The sequence below is a fragment of the Halichoerus grypus genome, chromosome 6, assembly GCF_964656455.1.
Source record: "Halichoerus grypus chromosome 6, mHalGry1.hap1.1, whole genome shotgun sequence".
Taxonomy (NCBI): domain Eukaryota; kingdom Metazoa; phylum Chordata; class Mammalia; order Carnivora; family Phocidae; genus Halichoerus; species Halichoerus grypus.
In genome coordinates, this window is record NC_135717.1 from 87128689 (window position 1) to 87154870 (window position 26182).

At 37.6% G+C, this 26182-nt stretch overlaps 1 protein-coding gene and 1 pseudogene across 2 annotated transcripts in view; one reads left to right on the top strand and one right to left on the bottom strand.

Annotated features, from left to right (window-relative positions):
- The window catches only part of LRP6 (LDL receptor related protein 6), a 180922-nt gene that overhangs the window by 109152 nt on the left and 45588 nt on the right, over nt 1–26182 (bottom strand). For both annotated transcript variants that reach the window (XM_036076228.2, XM_078075619.1), the window contains one exon: nt 5558–5755. In XM_036076228.2, the coding sequence (XP_035932121.1) occupies nt 5558–5755 (198 nt within the window). The remainder of the gene's footprint in view (nt 1–5557; nt 5756–26182) is intronic.
- On the top strand, nt 17663–18139 carry LOC118525449 (bublin coiled-coil protein pseudogene; annotated as a pseudogene).

Sequence of the window (26182 nt, forward strand, 5' to 3'; positions counted from 1 at the left end):
TCTGGCAACCACCAATCTGTTCTCTGTATCTATGAGCTTGGTGGTTTTTTGTTTTGTTTTCTTTTGTTTTTTTCAGTTTTTTTTAGATTCTACATACAAATGAGCTCAGTATTTGTCTTTCTCTGTCTAACTTCTTTCACTTAGCATAATGCCCTCAAGGTCCATCCATGTTCTTTCAGATGGTAAGATTTCATTCTTTCTTATTCCTGAATAATATTCTTTTTTGGAATTCAAACATTTTCTTCATCCATTCATCCATCAAAGGACACAGGTTGTTTCCATATCTTGGCTATTATAAATAATGCTGCAAAGAACATGGGGGTGCATATATATTTTTAAGTTAGTGTTTCTGTTTTCTTCAGATAAATACCCGGAAGTGGAATTGCTAGATCACATGGTAGTTCTTTTTTTTTCTTTTTCCCTTTTGAGGAACCTCCATACTGTTTTCCACAGTGGCTGTGCCAGTTTGCATTCCCACCAACAGGGCACAAGAGTTCCCTTTTCTCCACATCCCTGCCAACACTTACTTCTTGTCTTTTTCATAACATCCATTCTAACAGGTATGAGGTGATAATTTCCCACTTTTCTTCATGTAACAGATTTCTACTTTCATACCACTGTGGTCAGAAAAAACACCTGATATGATTTCAACCTTCTTAAATTTATTAAGACTTGTTTGTGGACTAACATATGACCTATATTGGAGAATGTTTCATATGCACTTGAGAAAAATGTGTATTCTGGTACTACTGGATGGAGTGTTTTTAAATGTCCCTTAAGTCCACCTGGCCTAGCAGGTAATTTAAGGCCAATGTTTCCTTATTGATTTTCTGCCTAGGTGATCTACTTGTTGTTTAAAGTGGGATATTGAAGCCCCCTACTATCGTTGCATTGCTTTCTATTTCTCTCTTCAAATCTGTTAATATTGACTTTACGTCATTTAGGCACTATGATGTTGAGTGTATGAATATTTACAAAGTTATATCCTCTTATTGGACTACCCCCATTATCATTATATAATAAACCTTCTTTGTCTCTTGTTACAGTCTGTGGCTTAAAGTCTATTCTGTGTGATAGCAGTATAGCTACCCCTGCTTCCTTTTGGTTTCCATTCACATGTAATATATCTTTTCATCCCCTCACTTTCAGAGTGTGTGCTCTCTTAAAGTGGTCTTGTGTTTTTACCCATTCAGCCACTCAACATGTTTTCATTAAAGAATTTAGCCCAGGGGCGCCTGGGTGGCTCAGTCATTAAGCATCTGCCTTTGGCTCAGGTCATGTTCCCAGGGCCCTGGGATCAAGCCCCACATTAGGCTCCCTGCTCAGCAGGAAGCCTGCTTCTCCCTCTCCCACTCCCCCTGCTTGTGTTCCCTCTCTCGCTGTGTCTCTCTCTGTCAAATAAATAAATAAAAGAATTTAGTCCACTTCTATATAGTTATTGATAGGTATAGACCTAAACTGTCATTTAGTTCATTGTTTTCTGGCTGTTTTGTATTCTATTTGTTCCTTTGTTCTTCTCTTGCTCTCTTTGTGATTTGAATTTCTGTAGTAGTATGCTTAGATTCCTATTAATCTTTTCTATATATACTGATTTTTTGCTTTTCGTTATTACCAGGAGGCTTACATAAGACATTGATCCCAGCAGGGTTCAGTGCAGAGGAAACAATCAGAATCACCCATGTCCCAATATTCTCCTGTAGGAAATCTATTTCCCTGAAAGAAGCCTGAGGTCAGGCTTCTAATTTAGCAGACATCCAGGGGCTGACGGCAACCCTCCCAGGAGACCAGGGAAGTCTGCAGATACCACCTCCACCTTTTCTCTCTAGCCTAATCCAAATCTCCAGTATCTCCACACAATCAGCTTATACGCACATCTGATGCCCCAGCTTTTACAAATGCCACCCAAAGGAAGGGCCCTGGATCACCTGTCTCTGAAAGCCAATAGGGCTTGCATTCATAATTTGCACAGGACTGTAGCAATGAAGTAGTTCTTAAAAATGGTAAAACAGCAACCTCTTCAGTGGCTATATACCTGGGTCCATTGCAGAGGGAGCAGGCAAAAATGTCCATCTCCGAGTCTCTCCCTAGAAGGCCCCTAACTATATACTTTCCCAGTTACCGCGTGGGGGATCCAGCTTCCAATCAACCTACATCTAGGTGCTGTGATCCTCCCCTTTGGAACACTTGACAAATCTTGGCACACCCTCAACTATTGGGAGCCACTAAGAATAAAGAAGGCAGTTTGGGCAATCACAAAAATTTGAGAGACAACCAAGAACTCAGGCCAGGCTGTTAATAAGGTTCATCTCCTACAGAATACCATTCCATCAAGACTGGGAAAGGAGCTTTTTTATCTAATCCATAGAAACCAACAAAAAGAGTCAAGAAAAATGAAGAAACAAAAGAACATGTTCCAAACAAAAGAGCAAGATAAAACTTCAGAAACAGACCTTAATGAAACAAAGATACATGATTTACTTGATAAAGAGTTCAAAATAATAGTCATAAAGATGCTCACCAAGGTGAGCAGAACAATGCATGAACAAAGTGAGAATTTCAATAAAGAGACAGAAGATATAGGAAAGCACCAAAAAAATCAAAGAGGGAAAGAACACAAACCGAACTGAAAAATTCAATAGAGAGGTTCAACAGACTTGATCAAGTAGAAGAAAGTATCAGCAAACTCAAAGACTGGGCAATAGAAGTCATCCAAAGAAGCAGAAAGAAAAAAGAATAAATATGAAGATACCTTAAGGGACTTTTAGGAGCCCATCAAGTAGACCACCACTCACACGATAAGGGTCCCAGAGAAAGAGGATAAAGCGAAAGGGACTGAAAGTTTACTGAAAGAAAATGTCCCAAAACTGCCCTAACCTGGGGAAAGAATTAGACATCCAGATATAACCCATAAACTTTCAAATAAGATGAATCCCCAAAAAACGTCCCAAAACTGCCCTAACCTGGGGAAAGAATCAGACATCCAGATATAACCCATAAACTTTCAAATAAGATGAATCCCCAAAAAACCCATATCAAGACACACTGTAATTCAAATATCAAAAGTTAAAGACAAAAAAGAGTATCTTAAAAGTAACAGGAGAAATAGAACTTGTTTCACACAACTGAATCCCTGTAAGACCATCAGATATTTTTCAGCAGGAACTTTGGTGGCAAAATATATTCAAAGTGCCAAGGTGGGAGGGTGGCAACTGCCAACCAAGAATACTCTACCCAGCAAAGCTGTCTGAACGGAAAGAGAAATAAAGAATTTGAGACAAGGAAAAGCTGAAGGAGTTAATCACTACTAGATCAGCCTTACAAGAATTGTTAAGGGGACTTCCCCAAGCTGAAACAAAAGCGTGCTAATTACTAACAAGAAAACATGAAAGTATAAATCTTACTCATAAAAAGGTAAATATATGGTTAAATTCAGAATACTCTAATTTTGTAATACTGGTGGGTAAATCAGTTACAAATCTAGTATGAAGGTTAAAAAGTTATAGTAAAAATAACTATAATGTATTAATGGAGAAACAAGGTAAAAAGATGTAAATTGTGACATCAGAAACATTAAATGTGGGAGGGAGAGTAAAAACTATAAAGCTTAAGATGCAAAGTTGTTATTAGCTTAAAATACTGTTATAAATGTAAGATGTTCTTTATAATAACCTTAAATGGGATTTTTACCTTGATACTGCTGTGTGTCTCATGTTTATGGATAATTAGTTTTCCTGAATTTTTAGAAGAAGGTGTTGTTCAAGGTAGTTTTTCCAACTTTACAGAATTCACTCTTCTGTTGTTTTCATGTAATGTTAAACAACATGGTAGTTTCCTTTCTGAGAACTCCCAGCTGTTATCTGAACCTTCGCTTTTCTTCCTCTTTTGATCCTCTAATTTTCCCTGTTCTGCTCAATTTTGATGCTACTATGGTATTCAATTTTGTTTCCCTTCAGTGCAGTACCCTGTGCTGGTAGAGATCTCTAGCAGCTTCATTTCAAGAATTCTTTGGAGCCAAATTGTTCTATCCTGTCTTTACAATGAACACACTGTACTTGGCTGATACTGGAGTGGGCAACCCCCCCTCCCCCACCTCATTTCAGCTGCTGCTCTTAATATAGTCCACCACATTGTCTAGTAAATAGCTGAGGCTATTTTGGAGGTCTCCTGTTTTTAAGTTCTATGAAACGCCCCACTCAACTCTCTCTGCTTACTCTTGCACAAACAGTAATACTAGGGAGGTCTTGTAGCTGTTAGTGGTCTGCTCTTATCTGCTTTTATTTCTGGATGCCTGAGGTTAGTTTTATGGTATGTTTTTGGATTTGCTATCTAGTTTCATTAGTTTTTGTGTGAGTATTCCAAGGAAGTAAAAAAAAACAATGATATGGCCAGATTTACTTCCTACCATCCCTCTTAAAGCCAAATTTGAAGTTCAAACAAAGCAATTATGTTTTATATTCATCATATATTTATTACTTCTCTTGACTTATTTCTACTTATTTTTAAACCTTCTTGTTGTCTTTTCATTCTTTTTTAAAACAAGGCAAAAAAAAATACCCCAACTCCATAATTACAAAAACTTTATTTTAATAAATGCTTTAACTCATGATTTTCAATACTTCTAAATGCTTCCTGATTCACAGTTCAGATAACTCACAAATGTTTACACTTGGAAAAAATTCCTTCAACTACCTAAGACTCTATTTCTGCTGAGACCTTAAGAATGAGACCACCAGAAACCAAAATAATCAAACACAAGAACATATATAGATAGTGCCCTTAAAATTCTGAACATGATCTGACTAGAAATTCCATGTTTATGTATTATAACTTTGTCTTCCTTGAATGTTGGTGTGTAGCATGCATTCAGATTTTTTCCTAGTCCTGGGGTCAGCAAACTATGGCCCACTGACTTTTCATATGTTTCGTAAATAAAGTTTTACTAAAACACAGCTCTGCCCATTCCCCTATGTATTATCTGCAGCTGCTTTCACACCTCAACAGCAGAGGTTAAGTAGTTGCCACAGAGATCTTATGACCCACAAAGCCTAAAATATTTACTATCTGGCCCTCTCCTAGTCTAGAGATGTATCAAATGAGCTTCCCTGAGCAGCACCTGGGGGCTCTATGGATAATTCTGAGTAGGATGACTGTTGTGCTAGGTGTCCAGCACACTGCAGGATGTTTAGCATCTCTGGCCCCCCATAAACTAAAGCTAAAATGTCAGCAGCACTCCCACTCCTCATTAACCAAAATTTCCCACACTCTGAGAGAGAGCAGAAATACAATCCCTGTTTAAGAATCACTAAAGAAATAAATTAGCTCAGAGTAAAGAAAAAGAAAATACAGTCTGTAAATTCTAAATCCTACCAAGATAGATGAAAATGTAGTTACCTTCTTTTAAGAGCAAACTAAAAGTCTACTCTTCTTCCTCTTTGACACTCAGCCAAAAATACATTAATTTCTTCTTAATAAAGTTAGGCTTTATAATTTGATTATGATATCAAAACACCATGATGTTTACTTAAAATTTAAAATTAAATTTATGAGGCCAGCTTACCTATTTGTTCCATCCAGATTTGATTTATGGATGAAATTGAGTTTTGCATCTGCCCAATAAAGCTTCTGTTCCTCATAATCCAAAGTCAGTCCATTTGGCCAGTAAATTTCAGTGTTTATTATAATGAAGCGACTTGAACCATCCATTCCAGCACGTTCTATCTTTGGTACTTCTCCCCAGTCTGTCCAATACATGAACCTAAAAACCATATAAACAAATAAACCCATGATATAAGCAGGTTAACAGCCAAGTATTTTATAATTATCACGATTAGACAAAGAAAGCTCTCTCAGGAACATTAAAACTGAAACCCTTAGAAATTATCAAAATTTTAATAATCTACCTTTTTGTCACCACCATGGTAATAACTGATTTAGGCAAGCATCATCCAGCAAGCAAAAAACTATGTGATCAAAGTTTACTGAGAAAAAGGGTATTTACACTGTCTCAATGTATCTCCCCACAGATTATTTATTAAGGACAAAAGGGAAAATGGTATAAGCACATCATCTAAGTTAACATCATCAATGAGAGAGGGACCAAACTGGTGTCATGTATGTGGTGCACTGGGCAAGGACAAACCATCTTTCATGCAGATTCTCTTACATAGTATTCCTGACAAAAAATGTATAACCTGAACAAAATTATGAGGAAAGGGAGAAAACCAAATTGAGGAACATTCTAGAAAACAACTGGTCTTTGAAAATATCAGTGTCACAAAAGTCAAAGGATGGCCAAGAAACAATCTAGATTAGAGAGGAATAAAGAGACATGGCAACTATAAAGTGCATGATTCTGGACTGATCAGTTGAGGGAAATGCTATGAAGACATTATTGGGAAACCTGGCAAAATCTGAGGGACTGTCAAATTATATAACAGCTGTGTACTGATGTTAATTTCCTAAATATGATCACTATACTGCGCTTAGGGTATATAGGATTTCATAGTACCATTTTTGCTTCTATTCTACAAGTTTAAAATTTTTTTCAAAATAAAAAAAAATGGAAGTCTATTATTAATAGTCTCATACCAGAGGTAAAAACAAAATTTACCTTGTTAAAGGTAAAACTCTTAGTGTGTTATATTTCATGGAGTAGGTTCCATGAAATATAACTCAGATCAAGACCTGAGCTGAGATCAAGAGTCGGATGCTTAACCAACTGAGCCAACCAGATGGGCCCTAAAGACATATTTTTTAAAGGTAATGAGGGTGCTATGAACTAGATATGATGTACTCAGTAAATGTGTTCACACACAATTGGAATTCAAGTAGAAATTTTACTCAAAAAATTGGTGAAATGGTAATACTAAAATTATTCCACTTGTACAAACATATATTTCATATAAACTGCTTACTCAGTGAAATTATGGGAGGAGAATAGCAGGTAGGGACATACTTCCTAGACACGAGGTATTGTGCTAATGGTTTTACATGTATTATCTCACTTAGGCAGTGTCATGAAATATTATTTGTCCATCACCGTATTTCAGATGAAACAACTCAGTATATTGCTCAAAGTCACAGAGCTAGTAAGTGCAGAAATTCAAACCTACATCCCCAGATTCCAAAGTCAATTCTTATGCCACAGGTCAGAGCCTTGATCTATAAGGAAGAGAAGGCAAAGTGTTCCCTAAAATGAGGATAATGACTGGATATTGTCCAGAATGAGGAGCAGGGGAATGGTTAGATTTATGCAAGATAAAACTATATAAAAAAGCAAGCCAGACAATTTTAGACCATGTTAAAATTTTGGGTTTTTATTCCGAGAGCAACATAAAGACACTTGAAGATGTTTAAGACTGGAGGTGAAATGACTGGCTTTGTGAAGTTTGGGGGAGTAGGGCAGCTGAGGAAGAAGAAACTGGCTACAGTGTAGAAAAAGACTAGAGGAAAACTAAAAAGAATACACAGAGGCTCTCCTCTAAACCAAAGTAAAAATAGGAAAAGATGGTCAAAAAGAATTAAAGTCTCTGAAACATGATCAAAGGATAAACAACAAAATGAGAAGCATTTACTAAAGAAAATGAACTCTCAGGAGGAAATGCGATAATTCAGCCATAAGGTACTCGCACCACCATCCATGCTGCTAGGTTTATGGCACAAAAGCCCTACCCCGAGCAGACGTGGCAGACCCTAAAGATTGGCAGCTACATGGCCCTGCAAGAGGATGCTGACTTTATTTGAAGTAATGGAAAAATCTATACGCCCAGGAATGTTGTCAAAAGTAAGAGTGCTCTCGGGGCGCCTGGGTGGCTCAGTTGGTTAAGCTGCTGCTTTCGGCTCAGGTCATGATCCCAGGGTCCTGGGATCGAGCCCCACGTCGGGCTCCCTGCTCAGCAGGGAGCCTGCTTCTCCCTCTCCCTCTGCCTGCCTCCCTGCCTACTTATGCTCTCTATTTCTCTGTCAAATAAATAAATAAAATCTTTAAAAAATAAATAAAAAAAATAAGTGCTCTCCATGGCAAACAATCAGGGAGGGCTATTATCCCAAGCAATACTGGTCCAAAAAGTGTAAATGTAATGTAGGTAAATTTTAATTTTTTTAACAAATAAAAGACTTGAAACTAGATACTTCACAAAAGAAGATACATGAATAGCCAAATGGCACATAAAAAGATGTTCAAATTCATCAATCATCAAGGAAATTGGAACTATAGTAACAAAAAATAAAATATAAAATAAATAAAACCACAGTAACATACCAACTCCACACTCACTAGAAAGGCTGACATTTAAAAGACTAAAAATACTAAGTGTTGGTGACGAGCAACTGGAACTCTCGTACACCACTAGTTTAATCACTTTGGAAAACAGTTTGGCAGTTTCTTATAAAGTTAAATGTACATTTAACTCTATGAAACAGCAATTTCACTTTTAGGTATTTATCCAAGAGAAATAAAAACATATCCACTCAACAACTACACATACAAATTCACAGAAACTTTATTCATAACAGCTAAAAATTAGAAACAACACAAATATCCATTAATAGGATGATATACAAACTCTGGTATATTTATACAATGGAATACTACTCAGAAATACAAAAAAAGTAACTATTCTTACATTCAACAAGGATGAATTTTTAAAATTAGGCTGAACAAAAGAAGCCAGACTCAAAAGAGTAGCTACTTCATGACTCTATTATATGAAGTTCTAGATTCAGCAAAACTAATCTATAGTGATAGAAATCAGATCAGTAGTTACTAGGGCAGAAACAGAGGTTGACTTGAAAGGGACTAGGACAGCTTCCTGGAGTGAAGTGATGGAAAATTTGGGGGGGGGGGGGAGTAATGGTAGACAAATACATTTATCAAAACATCAAACTGTAAATATAAAAATATGCATATTTCTGCATATAAATTATATCTCAATAAAGTTGCCTAAAACATAAATAAGAAACAAGAGATGATTTTTAAAAGCTAATTCAAAAGTACCTTCTTTTCTGTTCCTAGCTTGCCCAGAGTTACTCCCTCCTAGGTGCTCCTAGAGCATGTTTCACTGTGCTATAGTACTTATCACACTTTGTATATAAATTATGAAGAACTCATATGCACTGAACATCAGCAGTTTGCACACTATCAAGATGGATACAGCAATAAGTGGTGCTGTCTATTCTGTATAATATAATTTAGATAGGTTTCACCATTGTCATTAACCTAAGTAAGCATTAAACTTATAAATAAGAATCCAGTGTCTAGTTTATGGTGAAATAAAAAGTTAACAAAATTATTTAGCTCAACAAGAATTTTAGTACTAAAATTATTTACATGCTGCTGCTTATCAAAGCTAATAGATAACCCTCACATACTTAACAGTAAAAAAATATATCAGGTCATGTTACTTCAAGGATAAAGGCTTCAAATACAAAGAGGGAAACTGAGACATTTGTTAAGATGAGAATCTGATTAAAGTTTAGAATTTTTTAGTGAATTTTGCAGATATTTTCATTTGTTCAAATATTTAAAATGCAAAATAAATTTTATCTATAGTACTAAAATTTCCATGTTATTTGATTAACATTTAAATTAAAAACTCATTACAAATTTAATATAGAAAGGGAATGAGGCACAGGAAGTAGAAAAACACAGAAGTGTTTTATAAATTGCCAAGATATTATTCAATTTTTTAAAATGTACTAAGGAGCTAAGCATCATCCTTGACATAATACAAAAATAAGCAAGGCAAAACAATTGCCCCTATGAAAATTGCATCCCAAGTAAGGAGTGATAAATGTAGCATGAGATGTATGAACAGGGTGCTATGAGAGTACAAGGAAGTGATACCCAATCAAGCTAGTAAATGTTAAGAGTTGTCAATAAAAGCTTACCAGAAGAACAATACTTTTATTTAGGCAGTTGCCAAAATGAGAAACAGCATTCCAGGAAGAAGACATAGCATATGCAAAAGACATCAGAAGTCACGACACGTTCAATAACCAGCAAGAAGATCAACAGAGCTGCAGCATACAGTGTATTTGCCATGGGGGACACCAGGCAAAAAAAGAAGTCCCACAGAAGGGACCTATTCTGCTATACAAAGAATTTGAACTGTATAACCTATAGGTGATGAGAAGGTACTTAAGACTGTAAGCAGAAAAGTAAAATGGTTAAGATTATCCTTTTAATCACTGGTGATAACACTGAGGGACTGGCTAGAGGGGGAAGAAATTAGAGAAAGAAAATTAGAGCACAAAACTTTTGAAATATTCCAAATGAGAACTAATGAAGACAAAAGTTGAAAGATGGATCAGTGTGGAAGAAGAAAGATAAACGAGAGAGAATAGGATGGCTCTCAAGAGTTGGCAAATGTGAATGAGTCCATGTTGGTGTCATTCAACAAAATATGGAATACAGACAGTTTAGGGGGCAACATGATGACTTCAGGTAAGAATGAAATGAGTATCTTCACCTCATTGTTTTTCCTTATATATCCAAAGAACCAGTCAATCGAGTAAAAGAAAAACTAGTGTAAAAACTAAAGGAAAGTAGGATAGAAAAGGTAAATAAAATTAAAAGGATGTTAATAGTCAAAGAAAGTTGGACTACAGTAACAGGGCAAAAGAAACTGCAGTAAAAAGCTGCATATGAAACCAAACCAGCCCCAAAGTATAAGAGTCATTAGGAACATAATGGGACAGATACATGGTGAAATTTTACAACCAGTGGAAAAAAAAATTCTAATGAGAGTGAAAAGAAAAGGTATCAGGCAAAATTCATACACCCTTCCTCTTCCTGATCCCTGAGCCAGTTCCACCTTATACTGGTTAAGTAAATTGGGCTTTTACGTGAAGAGGAGGTTGGAGATTTCAAGGATATGTTTCCTGATAGAACTACAAAGAAAAAATGAACTGTGACGAAGTCTGCTGTAATTCCACGCTTCCCCTCTACTTGATTATTTGTGTTGGTATCGTATTTTATTTTATTTTATTTTATTTTATTTTTTTCAAGATTTTATTTATTTATTCATGAGAGACAGAGAGAGAGAGAGAGAGAGAGAGAGAGGCAGAGGGAGAAGCAGACTCCCAAGGAGCAGGGAGCCCGATGTGGGACTCGATCCCAGGACCCTGAGATCATGACCTGAGCCAAAGGCAGACGCTTAACCATCTGAGCCACCCAGGCGCCCGGTATCGTATTTTAATAATAAGTGACGATTAATAAGATAGTGAAAGCATTCATTTTAGAGGATTTGTCTTTAAAGAAAATGTACAGTAATCAGATAAAAAACATTCTATTGAGGGACAAGAAAGAACATGGAGATGGCTTTGCTGTGATAATATCCATCATAACAGAATTCTACGTGTATAAACTGGTTATCCCGGAGAAAATCAGATTGCTAAGAATGATCCTTAAATGCCCAGTCTAGGTGATTAATTTTTAAAAGTCAGTGGACATAATACAAAGAATATATTTAATTCAGAAATAACATTGGTATACCACTACTAGAAGATCAAGCTTATAAACCTGGGAATAAACAACATACTAAGCCAATTTAATTCCCTACTATAATCAAAGAAATCGCTAGCTATAGTACAGGCATACCTTGTTCGATTACGTTTTGCGGATACCGTGTTTTTTACAAGATGAAGGTTTGTGACAACACTGCGTCAAGAAAGTCTACTGGAACCGTCTCCAACAGAATCTGCTCACTTCATGTCTCTGTGTCACATTTTAGAAATTCTCCCAACATTTCAACTTTCCATCATTATTATATTTGTTATGGTGATCTGTGATCAGCGATTATGACTGGCTCAAAGTTCAAATGATGATTAGCGTTTTTTAGCAACAAAGTATTTTTTAATTAAGGTACATATACAGTTGGTTTAGACATAACACTACTGCACACTTAACAGACTAGAGGATAGTGTAAATATAACTTTATATGCATTGGGAAAAGCTCCCTTGACTCACTTCATTGTGATATTCACTTTATTGCTGTCATCTGGAACCCCCAATATCTCCAAATTATGCATTTTCCCAAACTGCTGTTATCTACAATCCTCTTTCTGAAGAAATCGTAGGTGATGCATTTTGAGCTCCTCTAAATATAATAATGATGATATAGCAACTGTCTGGAATGCCTCTCTCCTCCTTCTATACTCTCATAAATATCCTAATTCTTCAGAAGAGTTCAAATGTCACCACACCTTGGTGAAGCATTTCATGACACCCTCAAGCACACTCTCCTCTGTACATTTCAAATAATACAATATTAGGACTGTTTACACATTTCCCACCCCTTTTTATTCCAGGTCCTTGTTTTATTTATTGTTGTATCTGCTATCCTAAAACAATCGCATATAATGGCAAGTATATTTACAGTCAGCATTCAAATGCTTAGTAATGGTCTGTACTCACCTGCTCTTGGGCCATTCTGTGTGTATTACTACAGAGAGCACTGCCTTAAAAAATAAAGGCAGAATTTTATTTTAATGAATACCATTATTCTTCTACTATGCTCCAGTTACAAGCTGTTTGCTACTCCTTGAATGTGCAATGGCATGAGAGTCTGGCACATAGTGTTCCTACTGACTAAAAGCTATTACCCATTTCCATACCTTGTCTCCCTGGAAAACAACTGCTCAGCTAGAAAATGCCAACCTGGAAATAGCCCCCCAAATAAAACTGAGTACTCTCTCCTTTGTTCCCCCACTGTACAGATTTCTATAGCAATACTTGTAAAGCTTTACTGCAACAATATTTCCGTAAATTTAAAACTGGTTTATACCTAATCTATTTTTAGATAGTTAAATTAGTCTATCTATTTAGTAGAGAGTCTACTAATATAACTTGTCTATTCTGTACACGTTTTGCTACTAGGGCACCTCAGAGGGTATACTAGAATATCCCATCACCCAAAGCCAGAAGCTCTACATAGATAGCTTCACTGACTTTTTCTTAATGGTCTGGTAGAGAGAATTTCTTTTTTCAAGATAAAATTACTTCAGTCATGCCTTTAATTACTGTCTGATATATTACAGGAATCCGGAAATTAGTTTTTGAGGAGAATCTTGCCCTTACCCTTGAGTATTTCCTCAGTTCACTTCTCAAGCTCATCCTTCTTTTTTTTTAATTTTATGTTATGTTAGTCACCATACATTACATCATTACTTTTTGATGTAGTGTTCCATGATTCATTGTTTGCGTATAACACCCAATGCTCCATTCAATACATGCCCTCCTTAATACCCATCACCAGGCTAACCCATCCCCCCATCCCCCCCTCCCCTCTAAAACCCTCAGTTTGTTTCTCAGAGTCCATAGTCTCTCATGGTTCATCTCCCCCTCCGATCCCCCCCCTTCATTTTTCCCTTCTTACTATTTTTTTTTTTTAACATATAATGTATTATTTGTTTCAGAAGTACAGGTCTGTGATTCAACAGTCTTACACAATTCACAGCGCTCACCATAGCACATACGCTCCCCAGTGTCTATCACGCAGCCACCCCATCCCTCCCACCCCCTACCATGCCAGCAACCCTCAGTTTGTTTCCTGAGATTAAGAACTCCTCATCAGTGAGATCATATGATACTTGTCTTTCTCTGATTGACTTATTTCACTTAGCATAATACCCTCTAGTTCCATCCACGTCGTTGTAAATGGCAAGATTTCATGCCTTTTGATGGCTGCATAATATTCCATTGCATATATATATATATATATATATATATATATATATATATACACCACATACTCTTTATCTATTCATCTGTCGATGGACATCTTGGGTCTTTCCATACTTTGGCTATTGTGGACACTGCCGCTATAAACACTGGGGTGCACGTACCCCTTCGGATCACTACATTTGTATCTTTGGGGTAAATACCCGGTAGTGCAATTGCTGGGTCATAGGGTAGCTCTATTTTCACTTTTTGAGGAACCTCCATACTGTTTTCCAGAGTGGCTGCACCAGCTTGCATTCCCACCAACAGTGTAGGAGGGTTCCCCTTTCTCTGCATCCTCGCCAACATCTGTCATTTCCTGACTTATTAATTTTAGCCATTCTGACTGGTGTGAGGTGGTATCTCATTGAGGTTTTGATTTGGATTTCCCTGATGCAGAGCGATGTTGAGCACTTTTTGATGTGTCTGTTGGCCATTTGGATGTCTTCTTTGCAGAAATGTCTGTTCATGTCTTCTGCCCATTTCTTGATTGGATCATTTCTTCTTTGGGTGTTGAGTTGAATAAGTTCTTTATAGATTCTGGATACTAGCCCTTTATCTGATACATCATTTGTAAATATCTTCTCCCATTCTGTCGGTTGTCTTTTGGTTTTGTTGACTGTTTCCTTTGCTGTGCAAAAGCTTTTTATCTTGATGAAGTCCCAATAGTTCATTTTTGCCCTTGCTTCCCTTGCCTTTGGCAATGTTTCTAGGAAGTTGCTGCAGCTGAGGTCGAAGAGGTTGCTGCCTGTGTTCTCCTCTAGGATTTTGATGGATTCCTGTCTCATATTGAGGTCTTTCGTCCATTTTGAGTCTATTTTTGTGTGTGGTGTAAGGAAACGGTCCAGTTTCATTCTTCTGCATGTGGCTGTCCAGTTTTCCCAACACCATTTGTTGAAGAGACTGTCTTTTTTCCCTTGGACATTCTTTCCTGCTTTGTCGAAGATTAGTTGACCATAGAGTTGAGGGTCCATTTCTGGGCTCTCTATTCTGTTCCATTGATCTATGTGTCTGTTTTTGTGCCAGTACCATACTGTCTTGATGATGACAGCTTTGTAATAGAGCGTGAAGTCCGGAATTGTGATGCCACCAGCTTTGCTTTTCTTTTTCAACATTCCTCTGGCTATTCGGGGTCTTTTCTGGTTCCATACAAATTTTAGGATTATTTGTTCTGTTTCTTTGAAAAAAGTGGATGGTATTTTGATAGGGATTGCATTAAATGTGTAGACTGCTCTAGGTAGCATTGACATTTTCACAACATTTGTTCTTCCAATCCGTGAGCATGGAACATTTTTCCATTTCTTTGTGTCTTCCTCAATTTCTTTCATGAGTATTCTATAGTTTTCTGAGCACAGATTCTTTGCCTCTTTGGTTAGATTTATTCCTAGGTATCTTATGGTTTTGGGTGCAATTGTAAATGGGATCGACTCCTTAATTTCTCTTTCTTCTGTCTTGTTGTTGGTGTATAGGAATGCCACTGATTTCTGTGCATTGATTTTATATCCTGCCACTTTACTGAATTCCTGTATGAGTTCTAGCAGTTTTGGGGTGGAGTCTTTTGGGTTTTCCACATAAAGTATCATATCGTCTGCAAAGAGTGAGAGTTTGACTTCTTCTTTGCCGATTTGGATACCTTTTATTTTTTTGTTGTCTGATTGCTGTGGCTAGGACCCCTAGTACTATGTTGAATAGCAGTGGTGATAGGGGGCATACCTGCCGTGTTCCTGACCTTAGGGGAAAAGCTCTCAGTTTTTCCCCATTTCTCAAGCTCATCTTACCTGCTTTTACTATATTGTACTTTGCCCTGATACAGCAGGAACAAATGCCAAAGACATTTGTCACTGTGGGTATCATAGCAGCTTTCTCATGAGGACTAATGGGGGTAGAAATCGGTTTCATTATCAGGAGTAAATATGATTTCTCAGAGAATGACATCTACCTAAAGAACATTAAACCTTAAAATTAGTATTTTCTTTTTTAGATTGGCTTACATTATTCCTGGGGCCCATTCCAGTTGCAAAATTTATAGTTAACTGGGGCGCCTGGGTGGCTCAGTCGTTAAGCGTCTGCCTTCGGCTCAGGTCGTGATCCCAGGACCCTGGGATCGAGCCCCACATCGGGCTCCCTGCTCCGCGGGGAAGCCTGCTTCTCCCTCTCCTACTCCCCCTGCTTGTGTTCCCTCTCTCGCTATGTCTCTGTCAAATAAATAAATAAAATCTTTAAAAAAAAAAAATTTATAGTGAACTGTCTTCCTTTATATCCACCATCATACCTCATTCACTTTTTCAACACTAAAAAGGGGGAAAAATAGAAACAATACACAAATCATAGCAAAGATATCCACAGGTCCTATAATCATGCACTCAAAAATGTCTGCTGTGGATACCTGGCATTTTAGGGAGCCATAGAGTGTCTCATCTACCTTCCTGTGTTTAAAGAATCCTCTGCTTCATGAGGCAGAGGCACGTCCTGAAAGCACCAGCTATTTGCTTTCTAAATCTCCCTTGCAGTCAGGACAGGAGGCATAAGATTTGGGTTTTGCTTGTCAGACAAACCGAGAAAAAGAGAAAGTGGAGGCAGAAGAGAAGGAAGCAACAGCAGAGAAGCAGCAGCAAGGACCACAAGCAACTCATGCTGGTGAGGTTGGGGGCAATAGCAAAGGCTCATTAAATCCAGTTTGAATTAATTCATCCTTCTTTAATCCAGTTTTGCAAGGAAACACTAGCAGCAGCTTTAGGAGTATCTGTTGCCTCATGTCAGTGAGAGTACAAACAGTGGTAAACATGCCACCTAACAGTGGTGCCATCACTGGACCAGGTCTGTGGTATGATTTTTAGCATTGTACCTGGCTACAGACTCCAAGCCTGGTTCTTCTACGATTTAGGAAATTTTATGAATAACCCAATAACCTCTTTAAAAATACTTCTTCTGTTTAAACCACAGGGATTTCTATTACTTAAAACTATGAACACTAACATGCATTTTTAGGTCCAACACCATCCAAAAGCATCACTTTAAAGTTTAGATGGTCACTTCAACTCTTCTACCAACAAAGCCTCATATGTTAGAAGTCCCCCCATCCCAACATCTTACAAATGGCATGTTTCAAAAGTTTCACAGCTCTTCCCTCAATCTACTGGGACTCCTCTCCTAAGGGCCAATGTCAACATTCATAAGAATGACTGGCAGAGAACTATCAGGCAAATTACATCCTGAACCTTCCATCTGTACACTTACTTATCTAAAACATTATCTTGATAAAAACTGATATAAAGGGAACAATCTGTGACAGACAGAAAAGCCAACTTAACATTAAAATTTGGTATTTATGTCACCATAAACAATGAAATAATGAGGTGTAAAAGAAAGAAAACTCAACTAACCTGTCTGATTTACTCACACTTTCATAACTTCAAAACCCAATAATCATCAATACATAATGACCATGACATAACCAGTTCTTGAATATTCAGAAACTAGAATTATAAATATAATTAACAATTATGCTATGGTCTGAAAGTCTGGTCACCCCCCAAACCCATATGTTGAAATCTCACCTCCCAATGTAATGGTATTAGGAAGTAGGGATTCTGGGGGTGATTAGGTCATAAGGGTGGAGCCCTCATGAATGGGATTACTGCCCTTATTAAAAAGGCCCAAGAAAGCTCCCTTATCCCTTTCTAGCTTGTGAGGTTTCAGTGAAAAAGAGCCATGGAGGAAGCAGGCCCTCACCAGACACCAAATCTGTCAGCACCTTGATCTTGGGTTTTCCAACCTCCAGAAGTGTGAGAAATAAATTTCTCCTGTTTATAAGCCACCAGCAATGGTATTTTGTTATAGAAGCCTGAATGGACTAATACAAGTTTTCTTTAGCACAGTGTTTCTTAGGCTGTGCTCCCCCCTCCACACACAAACACAGTAATAACAATAATACTAGTGATGATGATGATGATGATGCCAATTTTCAATCATGGCAGCATTTGGGAAGGACTTCAGAAACTCTTAAAAATACCAGCAACTTGGGCTCTTCCATCAAAGATTCTCATTAAATGGGTCTGGGTTGGGACCCACATAACAATATTGTCTAAAAGCTCCTCGACCTTCCAACTGGCACCGGCTGTCGGCACGTTCCATCGTAGCACAGCCCTTGTGGCATCCGAGCCCACGGTGTCGGGCCCCAGTGGGGATCTGGGCATGCTGGTGGAGGCAGGTGCAAAAGGCAAGGACGACAGCCTTGGGAAAGCAGAATATGCTGCCATCAACTCCATGGTGGACCAGATCAATTCCTGTCTGGACCACCTAGAGGACAAGAACCACCACCTCCATGTCTGCCTTCAGGAGCTGCTTGAGTCCAACTGGCAGACATGCCTTGGGTTCCAGCAGCAGCTTGGGGAGTTCCCTAGAGATGCCAGTCCCTAGGCTCTGGGAGCCACCAACCAGCCCCAATCCTGCCTCCCTGGGTTAGGCTCTGGCCTGGACATGCACCATCTGGCTTAGATACCTTCTCAAGGGCTGGCCTTACAGGTTCCCTGGTGGGTCTGCCTGCCTGGGCCACCCTCCTGGTACTGCCCTTGGTGTGCCTGGGCCAGCCCCCACTGCCTGGCATCCTCTCCTGGGGTTAGGTGTGAACCAGCCTGTGAACCAGCCACCCTGCTTGCCTGCCCAATTCCAGGGTACTTCCCCACTCTGCTCGGGCATTAACAGGTGGACAACAAAACAAACAGTATTTTTAAAAATTAAAAAAAATAAAAGCTCCTCAAAGAATTCTAACTCACTTAAGGTTTAGAGAGAGTGAAGAGGAATCTAACTTCCTGAAGCATCTGTTTATCCACAGCACTCTTTTACATTGGTGTTAATATATTTAACTCACTAACCAGCTGGCCCTAAATATTAGTTAATAAGTAGCTCTTAAAGCTATGGAAGATTATATAAGGAAGCAAAGCACCAAATAAATTACTTCCCACACAAGTCTTCCATATTTCCCTCAAAAGTTTTATAACTTGAGAAATGGGATTTTTAGACTTCACAATTAGTGCTTAAATTTACTAAGTATAAATATCCAAAGATACGTAAGGATGAAAATAGATTTTCAAATCTTTATTACAAATTTCCAAACTTTTAGATTCCAATTCTTTACATATAAAAATATTTACTGGCAACCCTCAATGGAGTTTTAAGTTTGCTTATTCACTGAAGATCTTACACACATGAGAGTCATTTTACTTATAGGATATGAACAAATGAATATAATACATATCCCTTTAGAGCTCTTATTCTCAGCTTAGAACATGCTGTCAAAATGCTTAAAAAAAAAGGCACGTTGGGGCACCTGGGTGGCTCAGTCGGTTAAGCGGCTGCCTTCGGCTCAGGTCATGGTCCCAGGGTCCTGGGATCGAGCCCCACGTGGGGCTCCCTGCTCGGCGGGGAGTCTGCTTCTCCCTCTCCCTCTGCCTGCCTCTCTGCCTACTTGTACTATCTCTCTGTCAAATAAATAAATAAAATCTTAAAAAAAAAAAAAAGGCACGTTAAGTTACCTAAGATTTTCATAAAAATATATACAATATAAATAGTCACTTTGACATTGTATTACTTTGACACTGGGTGACTCGCATCTACCCTTAGCTATGCTAACTAAAGTGTGAAAAAGATCACAAAACTAACATTTTTTAAAATAATTATAATTTTTTTGTTTTGTACTTCAGTAGGTCCAGTCAAGTAGGAGATCAATATTTAAGAAGCCAACATGGGGCGCCTAGGTGGCTCAGTCGGTTAAGTGGCTGCTTTCGGCTCAGGTAATGATCCTAGGGTCCTGGGATCGAGCCCTGCATCGGGCTCTCTGCTCGGTGGGGAGCCTGCTTCTCCCTCTCCCTCTGCTGCCTCTGCCTACTTGTGCTCTCTCTCTATCTCTCTGTCAAATGAATAAATAAAATCTTAAAAAAAAATTAAAATTAAAAAAAAGAAGCCTTTAACAAAACTGCCTTACTCAAAAAGCAACTAATAATTCTGAGATTTCACCAGGGAAAACTGATATACTTCCAAGTGTTTAAACACTCATGAAAATAAAAGTCATCACTTATTACTCTTCTTTTTCAAATCCACATAGATCAAGCAGAGAAAAGTCTGCAACCTTAATCAGACACCCACGGTAGACAGACACATCCTAAAGCCAACCCACTCTTTGTGGAGGTCGGGGAGACATTAAGACTCTTTGACATTACTGAGTCCATTTCTTTCTGAGACTCCAAAAATCAGGGTGAAATACGATCTAGAAGATCTCCAGTCTTCTGATAATGGTGCTAATTTTAGAGCTACCTAGATACTATCTAGGGCCAAAAGGCAAGAATAAGTTACTCCTAATTTCACCCTGGAGTCAAACAAGTCAAAGAAAAAAACTTTAAGGTAACCACAGAAAAAACAAAACAGAAACGGTTATTTAATACTTATTTTTTAAAACATCAGAAACATATATTTTATTTTTTTATTTATATATTTTTTAAGATTTTATTTATTTATTTGACAGAGAGAGACACAGCGAGAGAGGGAACACAAGCAGGGGGAGTGGGAGAGGGAGAAGCAGGCTTCCCACTGAGCAGGGAGCCCGATGCGGGGCTCGATCCCAGAACCCTGGGATCATGACCTGAGCCGAAGGCAGATGCTTAACGACTAAGCCACCCAGGCGCCCCAGAAACATATATTTTAAATAGGCTCATTTCACAAAGATTTAGTTTGCAAAAGAACACAAAGCAATGGGTAAGATATTAATTTGTTAATAAATTCTACATAAACACCACTTAAAAAGCTGAACAGTATGTTTCAGTAGGCATTCATTAATCTACCAGAGATGGGAAGCATGTAGAAAAGAAGGACAAAATCATCTGAAAGCTACACAATAAACTTTTTCCTTCAGTTGAAATAACTGACAAAAAGAAAATGGGAGCGGACTACGAATTAATTTCTAATCCAACTCTCAAAATTTATCAAATTAGAAATCTAGTATCGATTTTTAAAACTCATGGTGGGAGGTTCTTTAAGAGTCTCACTCTACTTCACATCTCTAAAAATAAAGAATTAAATATGATGTATGGTGCAAGCAAGGAGGCAACCAGTATGAAGAGCAAATTGTACTGGTAATACTCTATTGCTTAGCTTGTATAGTAGGCATACCATTGTTCATTATGTAATTCTTTTTATCTTTTTTGTAGGTATGAAATGTAAGTTTATGAGTGTTTAAAATACACAAAAAAACTAAACCATATGGGGTGCCTGAGTGGCTCAGTTGGTTAAGGGTCTGCCTTCGGCTCAGGTCATGATCCTGGGGTCCTGGGATCAAGCCCCACATTGGGCTCCCTGCTCAGCAGGGAGTCTCCTTGTCACTCTCCCTCTGAACCTCCCCACTGCTCGTGCTCTCTCCCTTGTTCTCAAATAAATAAGATCTTTAAAAAAAAAAGCTAAAACATAAAAAAAGGAGAAGCAAGCTGAACATACTTAATGCTTCTCAGTATTAGAAACAGTGCAACGTATGAAATCGTAAAGAAAAGAAATAGTAGATTAAATATTGGGGAAGGGAGAGGACAAAAAAACTTATAAAATCTGTTTTTAGCAAAATGACAGACTAGAAGCCCAGAGAAACCTTCCTATTAAAGAGCACCTAAAAAATGACAGATAAAACTATAAAAATATTTTAAATGCATGTCTGTACCCATAAAAATTAAAGCAAATATTCTGAGCACAGAAAATACAGAAAGGAAAAATTGAGAAAAGTAATCTAGTGCTGAAGGAGAGATGGTCTCTATAATCTATACAAGGTAGCACCCTTAGATGAGAGAATACACATAATGCCAGAAACCCCAACTTAAACACTCTCAATGGGTAAACTAAAAGGAAAACACACACACATACACGGAAATGGTAGAAATAACTGACTATAATAAAGAGATAATTAAAGAACATGAAGATAATTCTGGATAATCTCTAGTGCTAAATATACAGAGAAAGAAATGGATTCATGAAAGAGAGGTTAAAAGAGAAGAGTGAGGAAAACAAATGTCTAGTTAGAGTTCTTTACGAAAAGAAAAATGATGTAAAAGCAGTATTTTAGAAGAGTTTCTAGAACTGATGAAAGACATCAGTCCACAGAATCAAGAAACCAAATACCAATTGGCATAATAAAAGAATCTAGATAAACTTTTTAAAAACTAGATAAATCACACTAAAACTGTAATCAGAGAGGAATGGTAATAGTGGATAGCTTCAACAACAACAAAGAAAGCCATCAGACAACAGAATAATACCGTTAACATGGTAAGATAAAATATCTGTTGACCTGGAATTATATCCTATACAAAAAAATTGAAAACAAAGGCAAAATAAAGGTAGATTCAGATAAACAAAGCCTGAGAGAGTCTGCCCCCAACAGGACTTCACTAAAGGAAATTCTAAAGATTTAGAAAAATTATCCCAAACAGAAGTTCTAACATACAAGATAGAATGATAAATCTAAATTTTAAAAATAATGTTTTATGGGTTAGAAACAAGGAAGCAGAACCTAAACTCAAGATAATGATAATATATAAGCCAGGAAGGTAATAAACAGAGGTAAAGTATACTAAGAACTTCCTAAGTGTACATACTAAAAATTCCCAGAATTTAAAAAAATTTTCCAAATAAGATATTTTTTTTTAATTCTCAAAAAGACTGCAAATTTGTAGAAGGGAAAAAACTGACAAAATATAATCAATAAGAAAGACAAGAAAGAAAAGAAATGAGCAGAACAAATAGAAGGAACTCAAAATAAATCACGTCAGATATGAATACAGCTATATTAGCAATTACAATAAGCACAAGTTGTAAAAGGACTGAAAAAAGCTTCAGTAGAAGACACATTTTATTTATTTTTTTTGAAGATTTTATTTATTTATTTGAGAGAGAGAGAATGAGAGAGAGCAAAAGCAGGGAGGAGGGGCAGAGGGAGAAGAAGCAAACTCTCCCGCTGAGCAGGGACCCGATGCCGGGTTTACTCCCAGGACCCTGGGATCATGACCTGAGCCAAAGGCAGACACTTAACCAACTGAGCCACCCAAGTGCCCCTAGAAGATACAATTTTAATGACGGATTTAAAATCAAACCAAAAACTCCAACTATATGCTACTTAAAAAAGAAACACCTAGAAAATATAAACACACAGAATGTAAAAAGATGGAACACTATATATGATGCAAAAACTTACAAGAAAGTAGATATAGCGAGTGATACCTAACAGAATGGACTCTATGGCAAAATGCAGTAGTAGCAATAAAGTCACTAAATAATGGTAAGAGGTACATCAGGAAGAAAATTCCTTATCTACCTGTATTTCAAAAAACAGCCACAATGCACATAAAGCAAAATAGGCATATCTATAAAAAGAAATTGTCAAATTAATTACCAAGTGTGAGATTTTTTAACGCACTTTTCTTAACAATAAATCAGAGACTTAAAAAAATCAGGAATCAGAAAATTTCAACAGTACAAACAAGTTTGATTTAATGGACACATCTAGAACACAAAATATACAGTCTTTTCAAGCACACATGGAATATTTTTTTGAAGATTTTTTATTTTTTTCTTAGTAACTCTACACCCAAAGTGGGGTTTGAATTCACAACCCTGACAGCAAGAGCCGCATACTCCACTGACTGAGCCAGCCAGCCAGCCGCCCCACATGGAATATTTTTTAAATATAACCAAACACTGGGGCACCTGCGTGGCTCAGTCATTAAGCATCTGCCCTCGGCTCAGGTCATGATCCCAGGGTCCTGGGATCGAGCCCCGCATCGGGCTCCCTGCTCCGCGGGAAGCCTGCTTCTCCCTCTCCCACTCCCCCTGCTTGTGTTCCTGCTCTCGCTCTCTCTCTCTCTCTGTCAAATAAATAAAATCTTAAAAAAAAAATTAAATTTAATAAATAAATAAATAAATAAGTATAACCACACAATGGACCATAATGCAAACCTTAAGTATAGGACTAATACACATGTTGCAGAGTAAATGTAATTAATTAACCTAGAAATAATAACTAGGAAACAAAATCCGTATCTGTCTGTCTGGAAATTAAGATTCACATTTCTAAAAAATGAAACACAATTCAAAGAAATCTATTATATTATTACTGAAGTATTAGATGCAAATAATGAAACTTTGAAGTACAGGTAAAAACAGTACTAAAGACGTTTAAATTACTAAAAGCTAAAAGGATGAAAAGTAAAGAGCTAATCCAAAGAAACTCTAAGAAAAATAAAGGGAGAAGAGATTTCCAAAGTATTTTAAAAAAAAAAAAGCACCACAGAGAAAAGCATAGGAAAAACATGAGCTTACAAAACTGTATCAAGACAAGTTTTTAGAAACCTGAATAATATACAACTACTACTAAGATCAAAAGAATAAATTTATCTTTCCCAGGTGGGAGGAAAAGGGAGGACATAGCCCACATACCTACTGGTAAACTCTCTAAAATTCTCAGACCAAAAATTCTAATCTTAAGACAAAAATTACTGCACTGCACAGGAAAAGGAAAACACTCCAAAACAGCAGAATAAACAGTCTTCTCAAGTACATATAGAATATTCACAAGAATATGGGCCATGCAACAAAGAACTGAAATCATATATAGTATGTTCTCTGGCCACAAGAGAATTAGACTAGCCCCTGTAAGAGGACATTATCTACAAAATCCTAAAAATTTGGAAATTAACCAATATACTTCTAAACACATATATGCAGTAAATGATTAACCTTGCCCTAGGAGAGGTCTGGTCTTTGCCCTCAGCCAGTGAGAGGTAATTTCTAAACCCCTGGACTATCCTCATTGATAAGAGTCTTTTAGACTCTGTCTGAAGATAGTCTTTTTGTTTATCTGAGGCCATGAGCCACCTCAGATAGTCTAGGCCAACAATGTGATTTATAGTAGGAGCTTTGGGCCACTCAGTATTAAGTCCAATCTCTAGAGGGGCTAGAGACTAAAGTCAGCCAAGCAGGAAGTAATGACCTGGTTGGCATTACTCTGCATGTTGTCACACAGCGCAGGAGAAGTAAACGCTGTCCACACAACTAACTCCATTGGGAGAAGACAACGAGAAGCTCTGCATTTGGAACTCTCGTGGACCCTGTCCTGTGCACCTCTTCCCCTGGCTGATTTTTATTCGTATTGAAATAAACCATAACTAGCATATAACAACTTTCAGTGAATTCTGAGAGTCCTAGTAAACTACTGACCCTAAAGTTAGTCCTGTGGACCCCCAATCTGCAACTGGTGTCAAAAGTCAGAGTGGTTTTAGGGAGGGGGACATGAGCAAAATAGGTGAAGGGGATTAAGAATTATAAACTTACAGTCAATAAATAAGTCAGTCACAGCGATAAAAAGTATAGCATAAGGAATATAATCCATAATACTGTAATAACTTTGTATGTCGACAGATGGTAACTACACTTATCACAGTAGGCATTTCAATAATGTATGTAATTGTTGAATCACTATGCTATACACTTCAAACTTTATCATATTTTATGTCAACTATACTACAATTTAAAAAATAAGATCTGTAGGCTAAATTTAAAAGCTTTAGAAAGAACTGTATTTTGCGGGGGGGGGGAGAGGGTACTCATGGGGCAGGGGAATGGGGGAAGACCCAAAGAGAGATGGAGAGAGAATCTGCAGGCTCCATGCCCAGTGCGGAGCTTGATGGGGGGCTCAATCTCATGACCCTGAGATCATGACCTGAGCAGAAATCAAGAGTCAGATGCTTAACCCACTGAGCCACCCAGGTACCCCAAGTACTATATTTTTAAATAATATAATTATGGAATATAATTTTTTAAATGGTCCTGTCTAAAAAACCTAGAGTAGTTTATGTTTTACTAGCCATACCCTGACTTATATGCCAACCCAGGGAGAGCCTAAGTTGGTGAATTTACCCAGGGATTAATCAGCCCTGAGAATGGGGGCCATCTGCCCCCCAAGCTGGGAAACACCACCCTCAATGCATAGAAGCAGCATATGGCAAGGCTCAGACTCCACTGCATTTATACTTGAATCTTCCTTTGGTATCTCTAGAATGGTAATTGTAAACAACCTATGAAATGAATATGCTGTATACTCTGAATTCTGCAAAGTGGCTCTGAATAATAAAGCTGATTTGACAGTGTTTAAAACACACACACACACATATGAGATACCACTGCATACATATAAGAATAGCATAAAGGAAACTGACAATTTCAAGTACTGGTGAGGATGCAAAGTTACTCGAGCTCCCATACACTGCTAGTGGGAATAAAAAATGGTATAGCCACTTTGGCAAAATTTCAGTTTCTTATAAAGTTAATTATAGTTACCACAGAACCCAGCAATCTGACTCCTGGGTATTTACCCAAGAGTAATGAAAGAGAAATAAAAACTTAGGTTCACACAAAAACCCGCATACAAATAGT